Source organism: Erythrolamprus reginae, chromosome Z, assembly GCF_031021105.1.
Source record: "Erythrolamprus reginae isolate rEryReg1 chromosome Z, rEryReg1.hap1, whole genome shotgun sequence".
Classification (NCBI taxonomy): Eukaryota; Metazoa; Chordata; class Lepidosauria; order Squamata; family Dipsadidae; genus Erythrolamprus; species Erythrolamprus reginae.
The window spans coordinates 127957891-127983085 of NC_091963.1; the positions used below are offsets into that span (position 1 = coordinate 127957891).

Below are 25195 nucleotides of genomic sequence, written 5' to 3' on the forward strand. Positions count from 1 at the left end.
TAATACAGGTAATTAGTCCAGGAAGAGACACACCACACGATAAAAGGAAAACCTAAAAGTTTTTATAAACAGAGAAACAGAAACAGCTCCCTTTTTAAATGTCAAAGGGATTTTCTGGTACACACAAGGCACAGGTTAAATGCAGTCCAGTTGCTCACCCAATAACTGGGAAATTGAGTCCAATTCTAAAGTCCAGAGAGTCCACACACAATCTTGAACAGCACAAAAACCACGATCTTGACGAAACAATGAATCAGATAAACTGCCATGAGGCTAAAACACCAGGTTGCACTTTTATCCGTAGCACTAATTACAGCAGCCCCACCCAACCACAGGTGGCCTCATTTTCTCTTGTAATAATCCTTCAGTTGTTGTCTCCTATGCATCACTACGCATGCGTGGATGTGTCATTAATTCTTGTTCAGAATCCAAGGATGATACAGATGATTAATCTCCTCCTTGGCTGTCTGCCAAACTCCCTCTTCCCTGTCACTCATGCTTCCTTGGTCAGAGGAGGCTTCATCGGCAGATTCTATCGGGAGCAAAACAGGCCTTCGGCATGTGGATGTTTCCCCCACATCCACCTGCACATTCCTTGGGTCAGTAGCTGGGCCACAGCTAACCACAACACCTGTTTGGCTTTAAAATAGTTTTGCTACATGTCATTGTTTCTAGATTAGCAAGGAGGCAAACCATATTGTAAATTGCAGGGGTGTGGGGTGTTCTAGTACAACCTTTTATCAAGTTGGTTCTAAATATTGGGAAAATATTTATGTCTTAGTAAGACTGTCTTACTCTTGCAGACACATGCTCAGCAAGTCCCTTGAAAGTCACAACTTTTATGTTATTTCATGATGGCTGGTGAGTGGCTGTTTTAGCAGCAGACAACAGTCCTTGTGAGTGGGGCAGCCATCTGTTGGTAGAAAAAGTCATCTAACAATTTCCTTGGTTCACATGGAGATTTAAACAAGTCTCTCCAGTCAAAGTCCAACTGTTACAGTATTAGACTTCATCCACATTACTTATTAAGTGCCACTCGTTTGTTTATTACAGTACATCCATATGCTTGTACAATACAGAAAAAGTGACACGGGCTTTGTCTTTCTATCATCCACTCCAAATGCCACTATCTTTTCTTCTGTCTCTATTGCCTTTGCCAAAATGCACTACCCTGTTTCCCCGATAGTAAGACACCCCCGATTGTAAGACGTATCGGGGGTTTCAGGGGGGTCGGCTAATATAAGCCGTACCCCGAAAGTAAGATATATGTCTTACTTTCGGGGAAACACGGGGGGCATTGCTGCCTCCCTCTCATCTAGCTGCGCACCGCCTCCTGCCAACGTCCGCACCGTCCCCCTCTCCATACGTCGGCGCTCCGTCCCCTGCACTTGTCACTGCCGCCTCTGCAAATTTACTCGGGCACGTCCCTACTCCAAAGAAACCTCCCCCCCCCCCGCCTGTCACAGAAGGTAAAACATATGTCTTACTTTCGGGGAAACACGGGGGTATTGCCGCCTCCCTCTCATCTAGCTGCACGCCGCCTCCTGCCCACGTCCCCCCTCCATACGTCACCACGTCTGCCGCCTCCGTCTGATCCAAATGAGCACCGCCTCCTGCCCACGCCTGCGCTGTCCCCCTCTCCATACGTCACCGCGCCGTTCCCTGCACTTGTCACGGCCGCCTCTGCAAATTTACTCGGGCACGTCCCTACTCCAAAGAAACCCTCTCCCCCCGCCCGTCACAGAAGGTAAAATGCATATACACTAAAAAAACACATTTTACACAGGTTTTTTAGCTGTCAGTGCCCCTTTCACAATATAAGACATACCCCGAAAGTAAGACATAGTGGGGCTTTTGGGGATAAAAAGAAAGTAAGACACTGTCTTACTTTCAGGGAAACACGGTAGCTATGCAAACACTAAGGCCTTTCCAAAGCCTCTGACTAACTGATCCTAGAGAAAATTGGGGAGTCAATCTTTCAGCCACTTATTTCTGCTTACTTGTAACATTTTTGTATTGTTCTCCAGGTGTTATTAAACTTAGAATTCATTAAAACACAAAACATATTCCCTAATAAGCATAATTTTTAAAAATCATCAGTGCAATATTAACAAATGGCAAATTTATTTATTTTTTAGATTTGTATGCCACCCCTCTCCATAGACTCGGGGCGGCTCGCAACAGCAATAGAACAATTCATAACAAATCTAATAAACTAAAAACATTTTAAAAACCCTGTTATTAATCAGACATACATACAAACATACCATACATAAATTGTATAGGTCCGGGGGAGATATCTCAATTCCCCCATGCCTGGCGGCAAAGGTGGGTTTTAAGGAGTTTACGGAAGGCAAGGAGGGTGGGGGCAGCTCTAATCTCCGGGGGGGAGCTGGTTCCAGAAAGTCGGGGCCGCCACAGATAAGGCTCTTCCCCTGGGACCCGCCAAATGACATTATTTAGTCGACAGGACCCGGAGAAGGCCAACTCTCTGGGACCTAATCGGTCGCTGGGATTTGTGCGGCAGAAGGCGGTCCCGGAGATATTCTGGTCCGATGCCATGAAGGGCTTTATAGGTCATAACCAACACTTTGAATTGTGACTGGAAATTGATCGGAAACCAATGCAGACTGGGAAGTGTTGGTGTGACATGGGCATACCTGGGGAAGCCCATGATTGCTCGCGCAGCTGCATTCTGCACGATCTGTAGTTTCCAAACACTTTTCAAAGGTAGCCCCATGTAGAGAGCGTTCCAGTAGTCGAATCTCAAGGTCATGAGTGCATGAGTAACTGTGAGCAGTGACTCCCGGTCCAGATAGGGCCGCAAATGGTGCACCAAGCAAACCTGGGCAAATTTCCCCCTTGCCACAGCTGAAAGATGGTTCTCTAATGTGAGCTGTGGATAGAGGAGGACGGCCAAGTAAAATCAGCCAAAGCTGTTTAAATAAACATTGTAAAGCATTCAAAACCAAAAGGAAAATGAAAACTGACATTAAAAAATGTATTAAAATCCTGTTACTAAAATCTTAAGGCTCCCTGAGAGTTTTCAACAGGTGCCAAAAGAATTCTAGAATATCTGTAGAGAGTGAGGCACATGTGACAGTGTGTTTTCTTAATGGACATCCCCAAGAAAGTACCTTGATAATGGGATGCTGCCTTAGCTCTTGATGGTGAGTTTAGTTAAAACATTTAGTTGTTACTACCTTGGGAAATAGTTAAAGCATTCATTCACGCATTGAGATTGTGGCACCTGGAATCTTTAAACAACGTGGAGATTAAGATCAGCAACACTGAACTGCAGCTCCAGCATACTTGGAAGAATAGATTCAGAAAAATTTCAACTATAAACATCTCACTAAGTCAAAACTCAAACTGATTTCACATGTAATTTGAATTTCATTGCCAAGGGACCATTTTAGCTTTTTGCCCACTGAGTAGACACTTCCTTAGCTGGTGTGAGAGATCCTGGCAGACACAGCATATAGCCATAGAGTACGAGTGTTAAACTTGTGATGCATCACAATGTTTTAGCCTTTGCAGAGCCGGGATGGGTGTGGCCTATGCGTGGCATATCTGGCAGGGGGACCATCAGTTGCTATTGAGGAATGCCAACATCATATTCTTCCCTCTGATTTTGCTCCATTTCTTGGTTTTTCAAAACAAGACGGCCTTTCAATTTTTTCAAGTAACGGTTACAGAATGAAGAGTGGTTTTTTTATCATAATTTTATTAAAGAATTTAAAAGCTGTAAATTAATAAACTAATGTACCGTAGAGTAAGAAAAAAAGAGAGCTTAAAGTGCAAAAAAGGGGGGAAAAGATAAAAAGTATCTTCCAAAATTCACACTAGTCTTAAGTACACTGATAAATTGACCTCTTACTGGTTACAATGTAATTCTCTATTCTAATTATCAAAATCATTAATTGTATGTTCATTTCTTTTTCATACCAAAGTTGAGAAGAGGTTTCCATTTACCAATACACAGATCTTGTCTTTTCTTTAATCAAAAAAGTCAATATAGCCATCTCAGCAAGTCCTATCACTTCAGTAACCTGCACTATGAATAATGCTGAATCTTTCTATTCTTTGATGTACATTTTGTTTGCTTACTATGTACAAAAACTAAAAAAGGAATTTGGAGATGTAGTAGATATAGATTCTTTAGGGATGAATTCCGGGAATTGAAGTCCACACATCTTAAAAATTGCATAAATGTTAGAAAACCCTGTCAGCCTCTTTCTGCTTGTAGTTGGCTTTTCTCAACCTGTTGTCCACTGTTGACTATTAGTGAGCAAAACATTTTGAATTTGTGTCTTCTGCAACTGATCTTTTGGTCTTAGTAGAAGTTTTCTGAGCTTGAACAATTCTAAAGTGGTCAATACAGAACACAAAGTCAAAACAAGCTGTTTCAAAGTTATCTCAGGTCCAAAACCTTTTAAATTTCAAATGGTTGTGCACACTTGGCAGTTTCACTTTTTGTTTGCATAGATAATCGGTAAAATGAGAAATAGCAGATGTTGCATTACAATAAATAGCTATCAAAGAGCACTTTCTAGCCAGCTAGAAAGGCCGATACTGGTTCTTATCTGCCATATTTGGAGGGCCACAAGTTTGTTGACATCAGTTATGGAGTTAAATGGGGGTATGCTTCAAATGCATAGAGTCCAAATTACCACGAGGGGAATAAATTGAACCCTTTGATAATAAATAGCAATAGCACTTAGACATAAATACAGCTTCATAGTGCTCTACAGACATTCTAAGTGGTTTATAGAGTCAGTATATTGCCCACAATTTGAGTCTTCATTTTACTATGGAAGAATGGAAGGCTGAATCAACCTTGAGCTGGTCAGCATTGAACTGCTGGTAGTGAGCTGAGTTTACCTGCCATGTTGCATTCTAGCCACTGTGCTCTTGATAAACAGAAAAATATGAAAAATACTTGAAAATCAACTCATGCAATGTTTTTGATTCTTAACAATCCTGGTAAGTTAGTAAATGTAAAATGTAAGTCAATATATGCTTGGCAATATAATTGGACTCAATTTGGTGTTTTGGCCTTTCACCTTCCATATTCTTCCATCTAACATAACAACTGGGAATTATAGAATGTGAAATTGAACAGATCTGGAAAGTTGCAGAAAAAATAAAATAAGCCAATAAGGTTGAAATGCCAGGAATCTTGATGTTAATGAATGACTTCTCCTTAGCAGGTTTTCTGCCCTGGTGAATTGCTTCCCACTTACCCCCAATAATGTGCTGAAACTGCACCTTACTGGCCTATGTTTGCACTCTTTCCTCCACCCTCCCCATCTTTCCAGTTTGTTCCCATGCGCAATGGGATAAACGCCAGATGCTACATTCTCAAAGGTGGCACTGTGACCTTCAGACTGAGCTGGCGACATGCTGCATTGTGGGGCTCGTTTCTTGCATCGGAGGGTATTAATCCTCTGGAGCCCCCAGGTGACAACCCAGAAATCCTCATATTCCAAAACAGTCCCCGGAACCACTTCAAAGAAACTCCAATCTTCTTCTAATTCACTGAACCTGGATGATGGGAAGGTCTTCCGCCTGAAGACCAAATGGGAACTGAGTCGTGGACTACTGGTCTTCTTTCTCTGCTCTTCTCCATGGCTGGTGCAGAAAGCACCAAAGGTGAGATTTTGACTCCTGACCTAACTCTTAATCCGTTTTGTCTCAATTCTCATCTGCGATCTTGGGTTTCTATGATGTGCGGTTGGAAGGATGTACCAGAGAATAATTTTAATGATCTTAACAGGAGATCAGTTTAAATGATTAAACATGTAAATTCGCTTATTAAATTTTGGAAGTTCCCTTGTTACCTTTCCATATGGGAATGACTCTGGAATTTGCCCCAGTGACCTGAACTGAGTGCTCTATTGATTGGGAAGGTGATAAGAGTTTCTAGAATAAATTATGAACTGAGTAATTTGTGTAAAATAAGTCATAAGTTATTTGTGACACTTGCACAAATGATTGAAGATAGTTACGACAACTTATTGCATAGATTGCAAGTTAATAATTGGTGTTAAAACTGACAATTGGCAATTGGGAAACATTGTTTTGGCGGACTAAAGTCCACTGTTCAGATGCACAAATTATATTCTTATTGGAATAAATGATCTGTAGTAATTAATTTGTTAACAGTTAATCTATAGACCATCTATTAACTTCTTAGGTATCTGAAGATGGACTGCTATATTGAGTCTACAAAAATCCAGATAAAGGGGCTTGCCTAAGTGCACCAGTGCCTTCCATCCCCTGACCTAATGTTTCTCTTTTACTAGTATCATGTATATAAATATTATTATATCTTTGTATGCCACCAATACGTACTTGACAAAACAAATAAAGAAAGAAAATCACTAGAGGAAAAGGGATATAGAAAACTTTGTTTCCATTATCTGGATTTTTTTAGGCCAAATGTGGTAGCCTTACTCAGGGTTCTCTTTCTAAGTAAATACAGCTTCCCATCTTAAAATTGCCCGCATATCTTCTATTTCTCTTTGTTCTCCAAGCTCCTTTCTTTCACTCGGCGCATTTTGGGACGTCGTCTCTGGACCTCTGCACTTCGGCTTACTTTGTATGGGCAGTTTGTGGCTGGTGAGACTCACAAAGAGATTAAAGAAACACTGCAGCGACTCCAACACTTGGGGGTCCGGCCTCTCCTTGCTGTCCCCATAGAAGAAGATGTAGGGGAGGAAAAAGAAGGGTAAGTATAGGCGAAGGAAGGGATGATAGGCAGTCTAGTAGTAGAGGATTGTTTGTACAGATGGAAAAAGATAAGACAAAGTGGTCTAACTCATCTGCCAATTCTTTTTATTTTTGACCACACTCTTTGGTAATTTCTTTACTTAATATTTACAAACAGAACAAATACTATCAGCATACATTGTTATTTTGATCTTACATACATATCCCGCATCGTTATTTATTTACATATATCTAAACCTTACCTAATTTCCCTTTTTCAAATCTTTAATCTCTACTTCTCTGACTTTTTTTCCTATCCATTGATACAATGTATCCCATATTTCAAAGTATTCTGTCTCCCCCTTGTCTTTCATCTCTAAAGTTAGTCTGTCCTTTTCTGCACATGTCAATATTTTTCCATTATTTCTTCTTCCGATGGAGTTCGATCGTTATTCCAGCATTGCACATAAATCAATCTTGCTGCACTTGTTATATGTAGTATTACCATAGGTATACCTGTCCTTTTTTATATTTCTCATTGATGATTCCTAGTAAAAACAATTCTGGTTTCATACCTATGTCCTTATTTAATATCTCTTCTAACCATGTCTTAGCCTAATGCCAAAATTCCGTTGCTTTTTTACACAACCATCATATATAATAGTAAGAACTTTTGGCTTTTTACATTTCCAACATTGTGCTGAAAGTTTTCTATCCATTTTCATTAATATTGTTGGTGAGATGTGCCACTGTAAAACGTTTTATATAAATTTTATAAAATAGGCTGTAGCCAAGGTCAGTTTTTTGTTATCCCATAACTCTTGCCATTTATCCAAATTAATGTTATATCCAAATTTTTAAGCCCAAATAACCATGGTTTCCTTAAACTTGTTCTTCTACCATTTTATATTCTAATAAATATTGGGAAATTTTCTTTATCATCCTATCCTCTGATCCTAGCTAAATTTTATCTATCACTCTTAGTTCCTTCTCAATAACCCATTCTTTTTAATCTTTTAAATATCATGATTTTATCTGCAGATATGCCCACCATTCCAGTTCAATCCCTTCCTCTTGTAGCTCTTTCTTACATTTTATATCCCCTTCTTCATTTAAAATATCTCTATACATAGTTACTTTCCCCAAATTCATGAACTTTGGATGCACCAATGCCTCTAATGATGAGAATCAGACCAAGATTCCCCTAAAAATCTTTTACTTTTGTCCATGCTGCTAAGATGGCTCACTTAACATGATGCCTTTGAAATTCTTGACCAGATGACCACAGAATCTTATTTCAATTTTATTACAAATGTGTACAAATGAGCTTTAAAGTTGCTTGATAAATAACTGAGATAATAAACATATGCCACTTTAGACAACAAGCTTAATCTACTTAACCCTGCTACTATGCTCGTGTCTATATGACCTGAAATGAAATTTGAGATCCTGTATATTATTTGTCATGCAGATCTGAAACTTGTGATTAATTGACTTTTCCTCATTTGAAGGGGTTTTAGTATAAGTGTGGGGGGGGTTTCCCCATTTTTTTTTACTTTTTGCTACACGCTGATAGTTACATTTCGTTACACCCAAAACAGTACAAGTGAATAGTACAGTGCAGTGTTCTCTCTAATTGTTTTTGGGGGTGGGCAGAAAAGTATAATGTCTGAGCGGCAGTCCTTTCGGGACTGGGCGGCACTCTTTCCCTCTCACTCCTTCCCTCTCGGCTTCTGGGCAGGTTTGAAAAACTCTGAGTTGATGATGGTTTTTAAGTGAGCGATTGCTCACTGCTCAGCTTAGAGGGAACTATGGTACAGTGTTCCCTCGATTTTTGCGGGGGATGCGTTCCGAGACCGCCCGCGAAAGTCGAATTTCCGCGAAGTAGAGATGCAGAAGTAAATACACTATTTTTGGTTATGAACAGTATCACAAGCCTTCCCTTAACACTTTAAACCCCTAAACTGCAATTTCCCATTCCCTTAGCAACCATTTAGATTATTACTCACCATGTTTATTTATTAAAGTTTATAAAAAAAATATTTATTAAAGGCAGATTAAAGTTTGGCGATGACATATGACGTCATCAGGTGGGAAAAACCGTGGTATAGGGGAAAAAACCTGTGAAGTATTTTTTAATTAATGTTTTTGAAAAACCGTGGTATAGACTTTTCGCGGAGTTCGAACCCGCGAAAATCGAGGGAACACTGTAATTGCAAATACAAGACTAGGGTTAATATAGTAGAGGCAATTCTGGGGGGGGGAATTAACAGACAGAGAAATTGTACCTAGAAGAATACATATGTGCAGAAAAAGAGTAAATTCGGGGACGGCTGAACGTTTTGGATTTATTTTAGAACCTTTATTATTTTTTTTGGTCATGAAAGATGTACACATGGCAGCTCCAAATTTTTACATACTGTAAAGGCATAAAATTTTGTTTCAAGTTCTTTTTAAAAAAAAGTTATACTGGTAAATGCATTAGTCTTGCCTCTACACACCCCTTCCCAATATTTAAGGGTATTATAACTATTTTAGTAATAAATAAAGAGTGAATCTCATTTCCTGTATTATACCATTCTTCAAACATTATCCACCATCATCTCCTGGATTTGCTAACTGGGACATAATGGTAGATGTTTTCCAATTCATCTGGTGGACATTGGAAGGGGAAGGTTGCTTTACAGTACAACAAACGTGCTAGCTGGCAGTTTGTGGGTTGTAAATCAGTGAGGGGGTGTTTTATAGTGATATGGAGAGCTCACACGTCTTCTGAAAAGGTGAAAAGAGTCCCACAAATTTTCAGCTTAAGAAGGGAAACATGATTCATACATCCTCTTCCGGCGTTTCTGTCTGAGGAAGTGGTTATCATGTGTTAAGAGTAATTTCTCACACTTTAACTACAGTAAGCTTTGATGTAATACATGGAACCCTGTTACTGAAAACTAGAAAAAAATGAGAATAATTTAAAAAAAAATTCTGAGTCTAGAGGAAAGAAAGTCCAACTACTTCAAATGGCCAGTCAAATAAATCTTGTTCTTTTTTTAATAGAAATATCCTTTCCTTTCTTCCAGCAATTTTGATTTTTGCTGGGAGATTTTCCTGGTTACGTGTTATTGATAATCTCATCATTAAGTAATATAAATCCCCTCTATCATTATAAACCAGACTTCCCTAGCCTGTTTTCTTAACTCAGCCCTGCAAAAGGCAATGGCAAAGCATTTCTGAAATCTTGCTTAAAAAAGAAAACCTATAGGAGCTTCTCCAGGATAAATAAATAAATAATCAGCAAGATGGCCATGGGCGAACTTCAACTCCTAGAATTCCCCAGTCAGTGTGGGAATTCGGGGAAATGAAGTCCACCCATCTTTTTTTTTTTTATTATTATTATTATTATTATTATTATTATTATTATTATTATTATTAATTAGATTTGTATGCCGCCCCTCTCCGAAGACTCGGGGTGGCTAAAAACAATATAAAAAGACAATGTAAACAAATCTAATATTAAAAAACAATCTAAAAAACCCCCAATTTAAAGAACCACTCATACATACAAGCATACCATGTATAAATTCTATAAGCCTAGGGGGAAGGGAAATTTCAATTCCCCCGTGCCTGATGACAGAAGTGGGTTTTAAGGAGCTTGCGAAAGGCAAGGAGGGTGAGGGCAACTCTGATATCTGGGGGGAGCTGGTTCCAGAGGGTCGGGGCCGCCACAGGGAAGGCTCTTCTCCTGGGTCCTGCCAAACGACATTGCTTAGTCGACGGAACCCGGAGAAGGCCAACTCTGTGGGACCTAACCGGTCGCTGGGATTCATGCGGCAGAAGGCGGTCCTGGAGATATTCTTAAACTTGACATCATGCCAACAGATGCAACATTCTATCATATACTTGCATAGCAATCACGTGAAACCAAATCCAGAGAAATAAATGGCATTAGATAAGGAAGAGTTGGTGAACAAGCAACAGAAATACCGAAACCCACATCTGAAAGGGTTCCAAAGCTCCCTTTTCTGCACTCTCCTCACCAGGGAAGGGTGGTATGACAAGAATGCTCAATCCATGATTACCTGCCTGGATCTCTCGGTGGGGAGTGCTCCCAATCCTATGATGCAACTGAAGGTGACGGCCCTGATGGCAGCTGAACTCTGTGTGAGTATTTTGGGATATCTCAAGCAGTAGCTGTTGGGAGCATGGAGTTAATTTATGCTTTGAAGCAGGGGTGGGCTGCTAGCCGGAATGCTAAATTGGGCTTGCCGCCACGGCTCGTGAGAGCTTGCAGGGCCAGCGCGGTTTTGCTTTTTATTATTATTATTATTATTATTATTATTATTATTATTATTATTATTATTAATTGGATTTGTATGCTGCCCCTCTCCACAGACTCGGGGCAGCTAACAACAATGATAAAAAACAACATGTAACAATCCAATTTAAAAAAACAACTGCAGCTGTGGAGATAGCAAAATTGCGCACGGAACTGCAGATGCGCCCATGTTTTGGTGAGGTTGTTTTGCTTCTGCGCATGCCGAAACATGGGTGCACCTGCGGCTCCATGCGCGATTTTGCTATCTCCACAGGTGCAGAAGCAAAGTCGTGCTGGTCCCACAAGCACTCATGGTCTGCGGCGGCAAGCCCAATTTAGCGTTCTGGCTGGAGCCCACCCCTGCTTTGAAGACAATATTAACACAATTAGTTTTGCCGTGCAAGCATTAAACCCAGGCAGTTGGCATTACCAAGTCCTCCTACCTCCTTACTCCCCGCCCCCCCGGGTAAACAACCTAAAATGAAAGAGAAGATATAAATACTAGCTACTCCATTGAGCACTCAGTACTAAGACCCGGCAGAGGGGAACATGATTTTCAATTATGGATTGGATGATGTGGCCAATTTAGCCATGCTTATTGTGTCCTATTAAACTGAGGAGACACTATCACTATTATGAAGCTGAGACTTTGCTCTTTTGATTGAAGGGTGCATGAGATATTAAATACCTCTCCCAAAACATTGGATGGAGAGATTATATCCCGCCTCCCCAAATGTGATCTTTGACTCAGTTACCGTGCCAGCAAAAAGAATTAAATCAGGGCTGAATGGGTTTAGTACAGTGTTTCCCAACCTTGGCAACTTGAAGATATTTGGACTTTGACTACTAGAATTCCCCAGCCAGCAAATGCTGGCTGGGGAATTCTGAGAGTTGAAGTCCAGATATCTTCAAGTTGCCAAGGTTGGGAAACACTGATTTAGTATATTATGGCAATGTTTCTTAACCTTGACAAGTTGAAGACACGTGGACTTCAATTCCCAGAATTGAAATTGACAAGTCCCTACGTCTTAATATTGACAAAGTTCATGATGGATTCATTCCGTTCTTCCCCCCACCCTTTATTCAGCACTTCAGGAAAAATAACCCTATAGTCCTTACTTACTGGAGCTGTCATTATATGATATGATTGTTAAGCAAGTCACCATCATGGTGGACTTAACAATGTCATTTCCCATTCAGTTATTAATTGATCATTGCAGATTGTTAAGTGAGATCAAATGACCATGACTTGCAATTTTACTGTTGGCTTCTCCTTTTATTCTGCTTGTTGAAAGTTGGTATGAAGCACCTAAATGTCAATCATGTATCCATGGATACAGTTGCAATTGTCATAAAAGAAAGAAGTAATTGTTAAAGGGGTTTTTTTTAGCGGCAATATAAGTTTGTTGATAAACAAGGTCTACCTCCAATCCAGCACAGTCAATTCTCATACAGCAACTACCTGAGACAGAGATCATTCACAAATACAACAATATTAAATGCTAGTAAACAATAGTAAAAAAAAAAAATGTTCCAATTACTTATGCCCCAATATCTGTGCCTAACAACTTCACACTGGAGCTGCTGCAAGAGAAAACTGTTATATAAATGAGACACCAGCAACCAGTAATCATAGCAGTGTGTCTTAGTCTCATGATTCACTTAGTGACCATTTTGCTGGAACAAAATAAAACAAAGAGAGACTGGAAGTGTGCTAGATTTCAGCTAAAGCGAAGGAGATTTAAGTGAAAAATTTTCAAATCACAAAGGTATAATGCAGGTAGTCCACCATTTACAACAATTCACTTATTGACCGGTTTAATGACAAAGACATTGAAAAAAGTGACTTATGTCTGTTTTTCACATTTACTACCATTGCAACATATCCACGAACAGGTGTTCAAAATTTGGACCCTTGGCAAATGGCTTATATTTAAGAAGTTTGCAGTGTCCTGGGATCATGTGGTCACCTTTTGTGGCCAGACAAGCAGAGTCAAGGGGAAGACAGATTCACTTAATAACCATCTAATTTAATAACTGGCAATAAAGGTTGTAAAATGGGACAAAACTCACTTAACAAATGTCTCACTTAGTAACATACGTTATGGGATGTATTGTGGTCGTAAATCGAGGTCTATCTATATTCCCTTGACTATAAAAATATAGTCATCGTTCTGGTTCCTAATTCTGCAGTAGGGAATGAGAATGAAGAGAATTACTCTGATTTTATTTAGGATGCTTTTGTTCTGTCTCTCTTCACAGAAAACAATTACCCTCTGTTTGCAAAACAAGGAGGGAATATCGGACCTCAGCATTGAAAGAGTCATTGCTGCCTTGTCAGGACATGTAAGGAAATCCCCTTTCACATTTTCTTATCTGTTTCCCTGTTTGATTTATTTTATTTTATTTTATTTTATTTTATTTTATTTTATTTTATTTTATTTTATTTTATTTTATTTTATTTTATTTTATTTTATTTTATTTTATTTTATTTTATTTTATTTTATTTTATTTTATTTTATTTTATTTTATTTTATTTTATTTTATTTTATTTTATTTTATTTTATTTTATTTTATTTTATTTTATTTTATTTTATTTTAATTTATTTATTTTATTTTATTTTATTTTATTTTTATTTTTTTTATTTTATTTTATTTTATTTTATTTTATTTTATTTTATTTTATTTTATTTTATTTTATTTTATTTTATTTTATTTTATTTTATTTTATTTTATTTTATTTTATTTTATTTTATTTTTTTATTCCAATACACAATGAGGGTTTTAGTGGGTATACAGTATATCTATATACACATAGTAAAATACATGATGAAGGTTATAGAGGAGATACTCATCGTAAAATATATCTAAGAAAGAATAGAAAAGAAGATATAGTAATAGAACATATCAATGAAAGAATGGAAGAAGAGATATAGGAATAGAAGAAAGGTATAGGAGATATAGGAGAGCAATAGGACAGGGGACGGAAGGCACTCTAGTGCACTTGTACTTGCCCCTTACTGACCTCTTAGGAATCTGGATAGGTCAACCGTAGATAATCTAAGGGTAAAGTGTTGGGGGTTTGGGGATGACACTATGGAGTCCGGTAATGAGTTCCACGCTTCGACAACTCGGTTACTGAAGTCATATTTTTTACAGTCAAGTTTTGTGCTCTTGGGTTGTTGTGGTTGAAGTTGAAGTAGTCGCCGACAGGCAGGACGTTGCAGCATATGATCTTGTGGGCAATACTTAGATCTTGTTTAAGGCGTCTTAGTTCTAAATTTTCTAGGCCCAGTTCTACCCTTTTCACTTAATCTATGGACAAAGAGTTGTTTTTTTCCATCTATATGTTGTCTGTTCTCTTCCATTACCACCAGGAAGTGTCCTTCAACTGCTTGTCCCAAGAAGAAAACCAGCATTTCCAAAAATCATTGAAACGCCTGAATTCTGTAGCACAGGTACCAAACCAAACTAAAGTTTCATCCATGACTTTTACATTAGTTTAGGCCGTGAAATTGTGAAAATATAACTCGTTCTGGCAGCAGTATTAAAACTTGATGAGCTGTGGTAGTGCAGTGGTTAGAATGCAGTACTACAGGCCCCTTCTGCTGACTGCTGGCTGACTGCAGTTTAGCAGTTCGATTCTCACCTGCTCAAGACTTTTTCAGCCTTCCATTCTTCCGAAGAATGGTAAAATGAGAACTCAGATTATTGGGGACAATATGCTGATACTGTAAACTGCTTAGGGAGGACTGTGAAGTGGTATATAAGTGCTATCACTATTGAATTGCAGAGTTATAACCTGTGTATTGGGTTTTTAGTTATAGTTTTTAAAAATCATTAATAATAATAAATAATAATAATAATTTATTAGATTTGTATGCCGCCCCTCTCCAAAGACTCAGGGTGGCTCACAACAGTAATAAAAAGGCAATAGAACAATAGAACAAATCTAATAATAAAAAAGATATATAAAACTCAGTACTGTGTACTGTGTTCAGTTCTGGAGACCTCACCTACAAAAAGATATTGACAAAATTGAACGGGTCCAAAGACGGGCTACAAGAATGGTGGAAGGTCTTAAGTATAAAACGTATCAGGAAAGACTTAATGAACTCAATCTGTATAGTCTGGAAGACAGAAGGAAAAGGGGGGACATGATCGAAACATTTAAATATGTTAAAGGGTTAAATAGGGTTCAGGAGGGAAGTGTTTTTAACAGGAAAGTGAACACAAGAACAAGGGGACACAATCTGAAGTTAGTTGGGGGAAAGATCAAAGGCAACATGAGAAAATATTATTTTACTGAAAGAGTAGTAGATCCTTGGAACAAACTTCCAGCAGACGTGGTTGGTAAATCCACAGTAACTGAATTTAAACATGCCTGGGATAAACATATATCCATTGTAAGATAAAATACAGGAAATAGTATAAGGGCAGACTAGATGGACCATGAGGTCTTTTTCTGCCATCAGTCTTCTATGTTTCTATGTTTCTAAAACCACAACAATTAAAAAATAAAACAAAAACCAAATCATTGGATTTGTATTGCATTGTTTATTGTTGTTGTGAGCCGCCCCGAGTCTTCGGAGAGGGGCGGCATACAAATCTAATAAATTATTTATTGTTATTATTTTAACTCAGCATGAACTCAGTTGTTGTCCTTTGGAGGGAGGCTTAACCTTATTGCAAATATTACCGCTAATCAGAGGTGGGCTACTGCCCGGATGGTGGGGGGAGACGCAGGGGGGGTAGAGAAAATGGAGCTCCACCCCAGAGCACCCAGTTTGCACTGAAAGAAAATGCAGGGCATCCTGTATAAGCCACGCCCACAGTGTGGTAGTAAACATTTTGGTAGCCCCTCACTGCTGCTAACATATATTCCTTAGCCATCAAAATCAGCCTTGGCCTTACCATTACATGAAATGAGCTTCCATAGTGGCATTTAAAAAGTAAAGATGGCAATCACAATATCATGATCAGAATCCTGGCCCTTCAATATGCCCTTCTATCTTTTGTGCAGAAGGCTAAAACATCCATCAGTTTTCTATTTGTTTATCCTCATTTCACTGATGGAGAAAAGTGATTGGGAGATTGTCTACTTCAGTAGCCAGAATGTTTTTCAGTCTTGGTGTTGTTCTGTCTGGGTTCCCCCAGACCTCAACACCAACTGGAAAAAACAGCCAGACACTCTGGTAAAAGCCAAAAGTATTTTATAACTGGAAAAAATAAGCACAGAGGAAAACCTGTTCTTCCCAACAGACAGGATATAATACGGTACAGCAGGGTCCTGATGTCCAGACAATACAGCAAGCTTCTTGCTGGCACCCCCCCCCCCCCAAGGTTTCAATAGTCAAAGGCACAAACCAGGATTCCAAGACGCCAAAGTTCACAGTCAGGTCCCACGACTCTCAAAGATAAAACTCCACAAGCCAGGAAGGGTGGGTCTGCCTTTTAGCCTTTCCCAAGAGCACCACACCCAAACCCAGCTGTTGCCACTTTAATGCTGAAAGTATTTAGCCAATTGATTCCGTCTCTGAGTAGCTCTTCGTTGTCGCAGATCAATTATGGCTTGTGCACTTTCCTCTAAGGAATCCAGGCTGCTTGCTGGGGAGAGCTCCCCCTGGTGGGACTCTGGCTGTCCTCCCTCTTCTTCAGCCTGGGATTCCTCCTCCTCGTCTGTCTGCACCTCCTGTTCCTCAGCCTCTCCCTCTGAGCTGGAAACCGACAGAAGGTCAGCCGTTCCCGGAGGGGCCTCAGACGGAACCACAATAGTAGCCAGAATGTTTTTCAGTCTTGGTGTATTGGCCTTAATGCATTCCTTCAGTTGCGGGGTGTCATCCTTCCCACGAAGGATAAAAACTCAGATTCAGAAGCAAGGCAAAAAAAAAAGGTTGGCAATATTTTGGTTACACAGAAGAATCACAAAGGATTGCAGTTGCAATGAGAAATTAGAGAAACGTTTGGATTGAACAGGATGAGATGTATGGCTCACATGGGCCCCTTCCCTTCTATTGAGTTCTTTCCCATTCTTGGGTCAGCAAAAAAACTCCCCAGCATAATATTTGCTCTTCCCCTTTGGTGATCTTTATATCCTGCATCTTTTGCCTTAAAAAAAAATAAATTGCAATTTTCCAATTAAAAACAAAAACAACAAGACAAACAAACAATACAACATACAAAACAAACATGTACATCACATATATGTCAAATATAATTCCATTGATACAGCTTTATGCCGTCATAATTTCCTTCTAATTTCCACATTTTCCTAGTTCTGGCTATTGTTATACTACTGAAAACATTTTTATTTTTTCCACCTTATTCAATATATATATACTACTATCTATTATCCTATAATTCCATACTCTTATTCATAATTATATACACTATGTACATTATGTTTCAATCACTTGAGTTTGAAGTTTAATCTCTCACCTCTTTCTTTTTTTATTTCATTTCTTCACATACTTCATTCTTATTTAAATTTATACATTAATTTTGCTTTTCTTCTCGAGCCAATCATACCATCTAGCCCAAATTTTGTAATACCCTGTTTCCCCTCTCTCTTAGTTCCATGGTTAATTTCCATCCATCGCCTTTTGTTTGGGTTGCTGCTGCATATCCTGATGACATGGGTGTAAGTTGTGTGAAGCAAAACAGTTGGTGTGACCCTTCTGCTTTCTGAATGTCATCAGCTGGTGGGAAACCATCCAGAAATCAGTATGGATTAAATTTGGGGAAATAGCAAGGTTTCACAGATGATTGACTTTATCACATGTTAAAGAACGGAACCATGTAAGAAAAGAAATAGAGATGTCCACCTCTTTCAACATGGAGGAGGAAGAGGAGGAGGAGAAGGAGGAGAAGAAGGAGAAGGAGGAGGAGGAGAAGGAAGGAGGAGGAGGAAGAAGGAGGAGGAAGAAGGAGGAGGAGGAGGAGGAGAAGAAGAAAAGGAGGAGGAGGAGGAGGAGGAGGAGGAAGAAGAAGAAGAAGAAGAAGAAGAAGAAGAAGAAGAAGAAGAAGAAGAAGAAAAAATACTACCATACAGTCTAGCCAAAATGGCCCGTGTCATTTTGAGAGCTGTAATCCAAAATATTTGCAGAGCATAAGTACCCATCTCAGTTTTAAACTTTACCTGGTTTAGTTTACTTCAGCTAATCAAATATGCCTTACCTATCCAGCAGTAATAGGTAAATTAGGTGAAGATCAAGAATAAAATTTTGGCTACATAACATCAGATTACCATTAGATGGGAGCAAAGAGACAAGGGTTTTTTTGTAGCTTTGTCAAAAACAAAGATGAACATTCTACCAGAGTGTAGCCCAAGTTTTAACTAAGTGCATTTAGAAATTCTAAACTCTTCACCATATACAGTATTTGATTCTTTGGCTGCTACTTGAAAATATCCATCTGCAACATAATGTTCCACATCTCAATAGTTTGGAGAAAATGCCTTACAGAGGCCTGTTTTCACAGTTGGATTTTGCAAAGGGACTTTTAGGAACCTGTAGTTCTTTGCTATATAATAACATATTCTTAAATCTCGATAGGTTTCTGGGGGATTGAATGGAACTAGGTAAAATCTTCAGCAAACCCAATACCCGAAGGCCTGGTAATTAGTCACATGTCTTCTTTATAAATCATGTGGTCTTTCTTCTCTCCATGTAGTATGCTGTAGAAAAAGGAGTCCGTGTTCTGGTAGATGCAGAATACACTTATATCAATCCTGCCTTGGCATTAGTCACCATCGCAATGATGGCTACTTGGAATACTCAAAAGCCTTGGATTTGGAACACATATCAAGCATATCTCAAGGTGGGTCTATCCTAGAATCTCCCCTCCTGTGTATTTTATTCACCACACTGCCAGGGAATTTTTAAAAAATGCACTCATGAAAAATAAGTGGTGGTAGGGCAGTGATGGGCTCCTACAAGTATGGCCAGGTACGCAGAAGCGGTAGAAAAATTTTGATATATTTTTTTTTCCCTTCTGGGGTCTGGGTATGTTTTTCCTATTGCAGTAAATGAGGTTGAATGTGTATAATTTTAGAAGAGCTGTGCGTGTGTGCATGTGTGTGTTTACATATGGATACAGTTTTTATAGTAGATAATGTATATTTTTGTGTGCCTGTGTGGAATATGTATGTACACATATGGCATATATACACAGAATTAAATAGTATATTTTGGAGGTTCAGTAATAGTAAATAGATAGGGAAATTGTACTCTTTGAGGTGACGAGAGGCCAGGCACTCTAACCCAAACCCTTGATGTGAGTGACGTCAAGTTGGCTACCTTTAAGTCAGTCACATGACCTTTAAGCCACTCCCACTGGTCACATGGCTGGCAAGTCACATCCACAAAATAAGCCACGCCCACAGTATGGTAGTAAAAATTTTTGCAGCCTTTTACTGTGCTAGGGCACTTTTAAAAATATTCCATAGCAGTTGGTTTGTTTGTTAACTGGTCTTGTTTTCCTCCAGGACACTCTGGAGCGTCTGAAGCATGATGTGGCCCTTGCAGAACGCTTGGGGGTATGCTTTGGAGTAAAGCTGGTCCGGGGGGCTTATCTGAACAAAGAACGGAAATTGGCAAAGGAAAAGGGGTACCCTGATCCTGTACAGCCCAGCTGGGAAGCTACCAATGAAAAGTGAGGATTATTTTTTTCATTAGAACAGTTCTTCTGTTTTGAGCCTTAGTTTTGTCATGATGTGTGTTAGTTTTGTCATGCTGTGAGCCGCTCCGAGTCCTCAGAGAGGGGCAACATACAAATATAATTAATAATAATAATAATAATAATAACAACAACAACAACAACAATTGTTGCTATTGCTGTTGCTGTTGCTGTTGTTATTATTATTATTTATTAGATTTGTATGCTGCCCCTCTCCGTAGACTCAGGGCGGCTCACAACAATAACAAAGACAATGTAAAAACAAATCTAATAATTTAAAAAACACTAAAAACCCCATTATTAAAAGCAAGCATACACACAAACAAACATACCATGTATAAACTGTATAGGCCCGGGGGAGATGTCTCAGTTCCCCCATGCCTGACGGCAGAGATGGGTCTTAAGAACTTTACGAAAGGCAAGGAGGGTTGGGACACTTCTGATCTCTGGGGGGAGCTGGTTCCAGAGGGTCGGGACCGCTACAGAGAAGGCTCTTCTCCTGGGTCCCGCCAAACGACATTGTTTAGTCGACGGGACCCAGAGAAGGCCAACTCTGTGGGACCTAACCGGTTGTTGGGATTCGTGCGGCAGAAGGCGGTCCCGGAGATATTCTTGTCCGATGCCATGAAGGGCTTTATAGGTCATAACCAACACTTTGAATTGTGACCAGAAATTGATCGGCAACCAATGCAGACTGGGAAGTGTTGGTGTGACATGGGCACCTTTTCAAAGGTAGCCCTATGTAGAGAGCATTACAGTATTATTATTATTATTATTATTATTATTATTATTATTATTATTATTATTATTATTATTTCTGTTGGGAATTTCCTTCTGTAGTAACATTTCCCCCTCATCTATTTTCATTTTCCTTGGCAAACAGTTACCGGAGTTGTCTGGAGTTTGGCTTGGACCAAGTTTCTCAGGTCAAGGAAAGATTCGAGATGATTGTGGCCACACATAATGAAGCCTCTGTGACCCATGCTGTGCAAAGGTATAGTAGTGAAAAAGAGGTGAGGCGGAATGGTGTAATAACACATCATCTACAAAAACTATGTCGAGACTTTGAAAAAGTGCTGAGGAGAGCAATTAAGATAATTAAAGGCGTGGGAGACTAAAATATATGAAGAACGGTTGCAGGATTTGGGTTTGGTTAGTCTAAAGAAAAGAAGGGCTAATGATAGCAGGATTCCGGCATTTGAGAGGCAGATATAAAGAGGAGGGAATCAATTTATTTTTCAAAGCACCAGAGGGAAAGACAAGAAACAATGGATGGGAACTAATCAATTTAGTGGAATTTAGGAGAAACAATCAACCAATAGAATAGCTTGCTCCGTCACTTGAGGTCTAAGAAGAGACTGGAGAGTCATTTGTCTGAAATGGTATGTGGTCTCTTGCTTGAACAGGGGGTTGGACTAGTAGATCTCCAAGGTCCCTTCCAGCTCCATTCTGATTGATTGATTGATTGATTGATTGATTGATTGATTGATGCTGCATGATTCTGTGACCAAGTCCTTTCTACCTCCGTTAATTATCTGTACAAGAAATTGCATGCTCAAGAAGCAAATTGAAAAACTGAAAGCCAAGAGGAAGAGGAGAAATAAGGCAATAAGCTGGGAACCGTGCAAAATTTCATTTAGATCATTGGTTCCCCACTCATATGCTCTCCAGATTTGTAAACTTTAACCTTGTTTAGTCAGTAGTGACATTGCTCAGAATTCTGGGAATTTGCCCATATGGCTGAAGACTGACAAGGCATTCATCTTCCAGTACTTGAGAAACTCTCATAGGAAAGAGAGGATTGACTTGTACAAAGCGCCAGAACCAATCGATGAAAGCTTATTAAAGAAAGATCTAACTTGGAAATTGTTCTGTCTGGGTGCCCCCAGACTTCAACACCAACTGGAAAAAGCAGCCAGACACGCTGGTAAAAGCAAAAGCACTTTATAGTTTGAAAAATAAACACAGAGAAAAACCTGTTCTTCCCAACAGGCAGGCTATGAGACTTCACAGCAGAGTCCTGATGGCCAGACAATACAGCAGACTTCTTGCTGGCACACCCACCACTGTAGAGAATAAGACCCACACCTTTTCCCCCCAAGGTTTCAGTATTCAAAGTCACAAACCAGAATTCCAAGACGCCAAAGATCACAGCCAGGTCCCAGGACTCCCAAAGATAATACTCCACAAGCCAGGAAGGGTGGGTCTGCCTTTTCAGCCTTTCCAGAGAGCACCACACCCAAACCCAGCTGTTGCCTCTTTAGTGCTGAAAGTACCTGGCTAATTGTCCCCTTCGTTGTGTTGCTCTTCTCTGCCGGAGATCGATTATTGCTTGTGCATTTTCATCTAAGGAATCCAGGCTGCTTGCTGGGGAGAGCTCCCTCTCAGGGGACTCTGGCTGTCCTCCCTCTCCCTCAGCCTGAGATTCCTCCTCCCCGTCTGCCTGAACCTCCTGTTCCTCATCCTCCCCCTCTGAGCAGGAAGCCGGCAGAGGATCAGCCGTTCCCTGAGGGGCCTCAGACGGAATCACAACAGAAATAAGGATACATTTTTTGACAGTGCAAACAATTAATCAATGGAATAGCTTGCCTTCCAGAATGGTGGGCGTTCCATCATTGGACATTTAGAAAAACAGACTGGATAATCATTTCACCAGGATGGTACAAGATCTCCTGCCTTTAGCAGAGGTTTGGACCAGAAGCAACAAAGTTTATGCTCAAAGCATTGATTAGATTTAGATTAGATTTATTGGATTTATATGCCGCCCCTCTCCGCAGACTCGCAAACATTGACATGTTTTCCACTTTAACACAACAGAGAGAGAAAGGTCAAAATAACTGAAGGCCTAAAAACATTACTGTGTGTGTAAAGACAAATAGTTATTTGCTCTCCTCAAACATGTGGGAAATTAGGGCAAAAAAAATATGAAACTGATATTTATGGCTTTGCGATTTGCATAAAGTAGCAGAGAGAGCCTAGAGCCCTCAAGATTTTGTTGAGTCACAATTCTCAGAATCTGTCACTTTGGGTCATACAAGCTGTGATACTGAGGGTTGACATTCAGCAACATGAGAATGAGTTTGGTCTAGTAGCGGTTAAGTCACTGGCCTAGAAATCAGGAGACTTTGAGTTCTAGGCTAGCCTTAGGCGTGAAAGCTGGCTGGGTGACTTTGGGCTAGTTACTCTTTTTCAACCTAACCCATCTCGAAAGATTTTTATTGTGGGGAAAATAGGAAACAAAAGTATTAGGTCTGTTTGTCATATATGAAATGGGCAGGTTTTGGGATGCCTATCTTCTTGGTAGAAACCTGACAATGAACTTATGCTTACTCCAGAATTGTCTTCTAGTTCCCATGTCTGTAAAGGTTTTTCAGTCATTCAGGTGCTTTTTAACACATTTTGGACTTCTGGCTTACAGTTTAAGCTGGTGATGATGAACCTTTTTTTTCTCGGGTGCTGAAAAAGCGTGCATTATCATGAGTGCCCACACCCATAATTCAATGCCCGGGGAGGGCGAAAACAGCTCCTCCCACCCCCGGAGGCCCTCTGGAAGCTGGAAACAGCTTGTTTCCCAACTTCTGGTGGACCCAGTAGACTTGCGTTTTGCCCTCCCCAGTCTCCAAAGGCTTCCCTGGAGCCAAGGGACAGTAAAAACGCCCTCCCCCATCCCCTTGGAGGCTCTCTGGAAGCCAAAAACACACTCCCAGAGCCTCTGCATAAGCCAAAAATCAGCTAGCTGGCACACACATGCACATTGGAGATAAGCTAAGGCAATGGCTTGCATGCCAGCAGATATGGCTTCACATGCCACCTGTGACACCCGTACCATAGGTTCACCTTCACTGGTTTGTTTGTTTGTTTGATTGTTTGATTGTTTGATTGTTTGATTGTTTGATTGTTTGATTGATTGATTGATTGATTGATTTTTTTAATTCCACCCTTCTCCTTAGACTCAGAGCATCTTACAAATTGTTAGCAATAGCACTTTTAAACTGAGTCAGCATATGCTTTCTATTCTACAATAAATTCATTCCCATTGTTGTCGGTGTTTGTTTTATTTTCTTAAGGATGTCACAGATGGGCATCGACAAAAATGCTGGACCCATTTGCTTTGGGCAGCTGCTGGGTATGTGTGACCAGGTGTCCTTGGCACTAGGTGAGTTTGCTCCCTGCCCTTCTTGACTGTTTTCCTCGCTTTCTCCCTGTGATATATTCACCTCCTTTCTCTAATTTGGTTTCCACCCTCCCGCCAACCGCAGGTCAAGCAGGTTTTGCCATCTACAAATCTATCCCCTATGGATCTGTGGAAGAGGTAATCCCTTACCTGATCCGGCGTGCTCATGAGAACCAGAGTGTGCTGCTGGGGATCCGAAAAGAACGGGATCTGCTTCGTTTGGAGCTTTGGAGGAGGATTTTAAGGAGGCCCTGATGTAATTTGCATTTACTAAAGACCATCCCTTCGCCCCCACCACCACCTAGAATCATGGTTGCTTCCAAACAAGGATCTAACAGGAGGTTGAGATATTACGTTATTACATTTGTTAAACTTCCTGTGCTTTTCTACTTCCACACTTTTTTCTATTACAGAAGATCCATTAAAAAGAGAAAGATGGAATAAGTATCTAGCATTTTATTTGTTGTCAGTGCTAAGTCTGTTCCTTAAACTTTCTTAATCACAGTTAGAAACATAGAAACATAGAAGACTGACGGCAGAAAAAGACCTCATGGTCCATCTACTCTGCCCTTATACTATTTCCTGTATTTTATCTTACAATGGATATATGTTTATCCCAGGCATGTTTAAATTCAGTTACTGTGGATTTACCAACCATGTCTGCTGGAAGTTTGTTCCAAGGATCTACTACTCTTTCAGTGAAATAATATTTTCTCATGTTGCCTTTGATCTTTCCCCCAACTAACTTCAGATTGTGTCCCCTTGTTCTTGTGTTCACTTTCCTATTAAAAACACTTCCCCCCTGAACCTTATTTAACCCTTTAACATATTTAAATGTTTTGATCATGTCCCCCCTTTTCCTTCTGTCCTCCAGACTATACAGATTGAGTTCATTAAGTCTTTCCTGATACGTTTTATGCTTAAGACCTTCCACCATTCTTGTAGCCCGTCTTTGGACCCGTTCAATTTTGTCAATATCTTTTTGTAGGTGAGGTCTCCAGAACTGAACACAGTATTCCAAATGTGGTCTCACCAGTGCTCTATATAACGGGATCATAATCTCCCTCTTCCTGCTTGTTATACCTCTAGCTATGCAGCCAAGCATCCTACTTGCTTTTCCTACCGCCCGACCACACAGTTATTTAATAATACTCTAAAAAGTATTGATTTTGGAAAGCCTTGATGATCTGCTCCAGTAGTTCTCAACCTATTCTTTACTGTGGACCCCCTTTAAATACTTTTTGTGGCCACATATCATGACCACATAGGGCACCACCAAGACTCAATTCAAGATTTAAATCATAACACTTCTTCAAGCCTTC

At 39.8% G+C, this 25195-nt stretch overlaps 1 protein-coding gene across 1 annotated transcript; it reads left to right on the forward strand.

Annotated features, from left to right (window-relative positions):
* Positions 1-5294: 5294 nt before the first annotated feature.
* LOC139153320 (hydroxyproline dehydrogenase-like) lies at positions 5295-24318 on the forward strand. Its single transcript, XM_070727070.1, has 10 exons — positions 5295-5655; positions 6540-6733; positions 10749-10869; positions 13286-13369; positions 14401-14481; positions 18695-18841; positions 19509-19675; positions 20583-20693; positions 23767-23855; positions 23959-24318. Exons 1-10 carry the CDS (start codon positions 5404-5406, stop codon positions 24126-24128), a joined length of 1416 nt encoding a protein of 471 aa, XP_070583171.1. The 5' UTR covers positions 5295-5403; the 3' UTR covers positions 24129-24318.
* Positions 24319-25195: the final 877 nt, after the last annotated feature.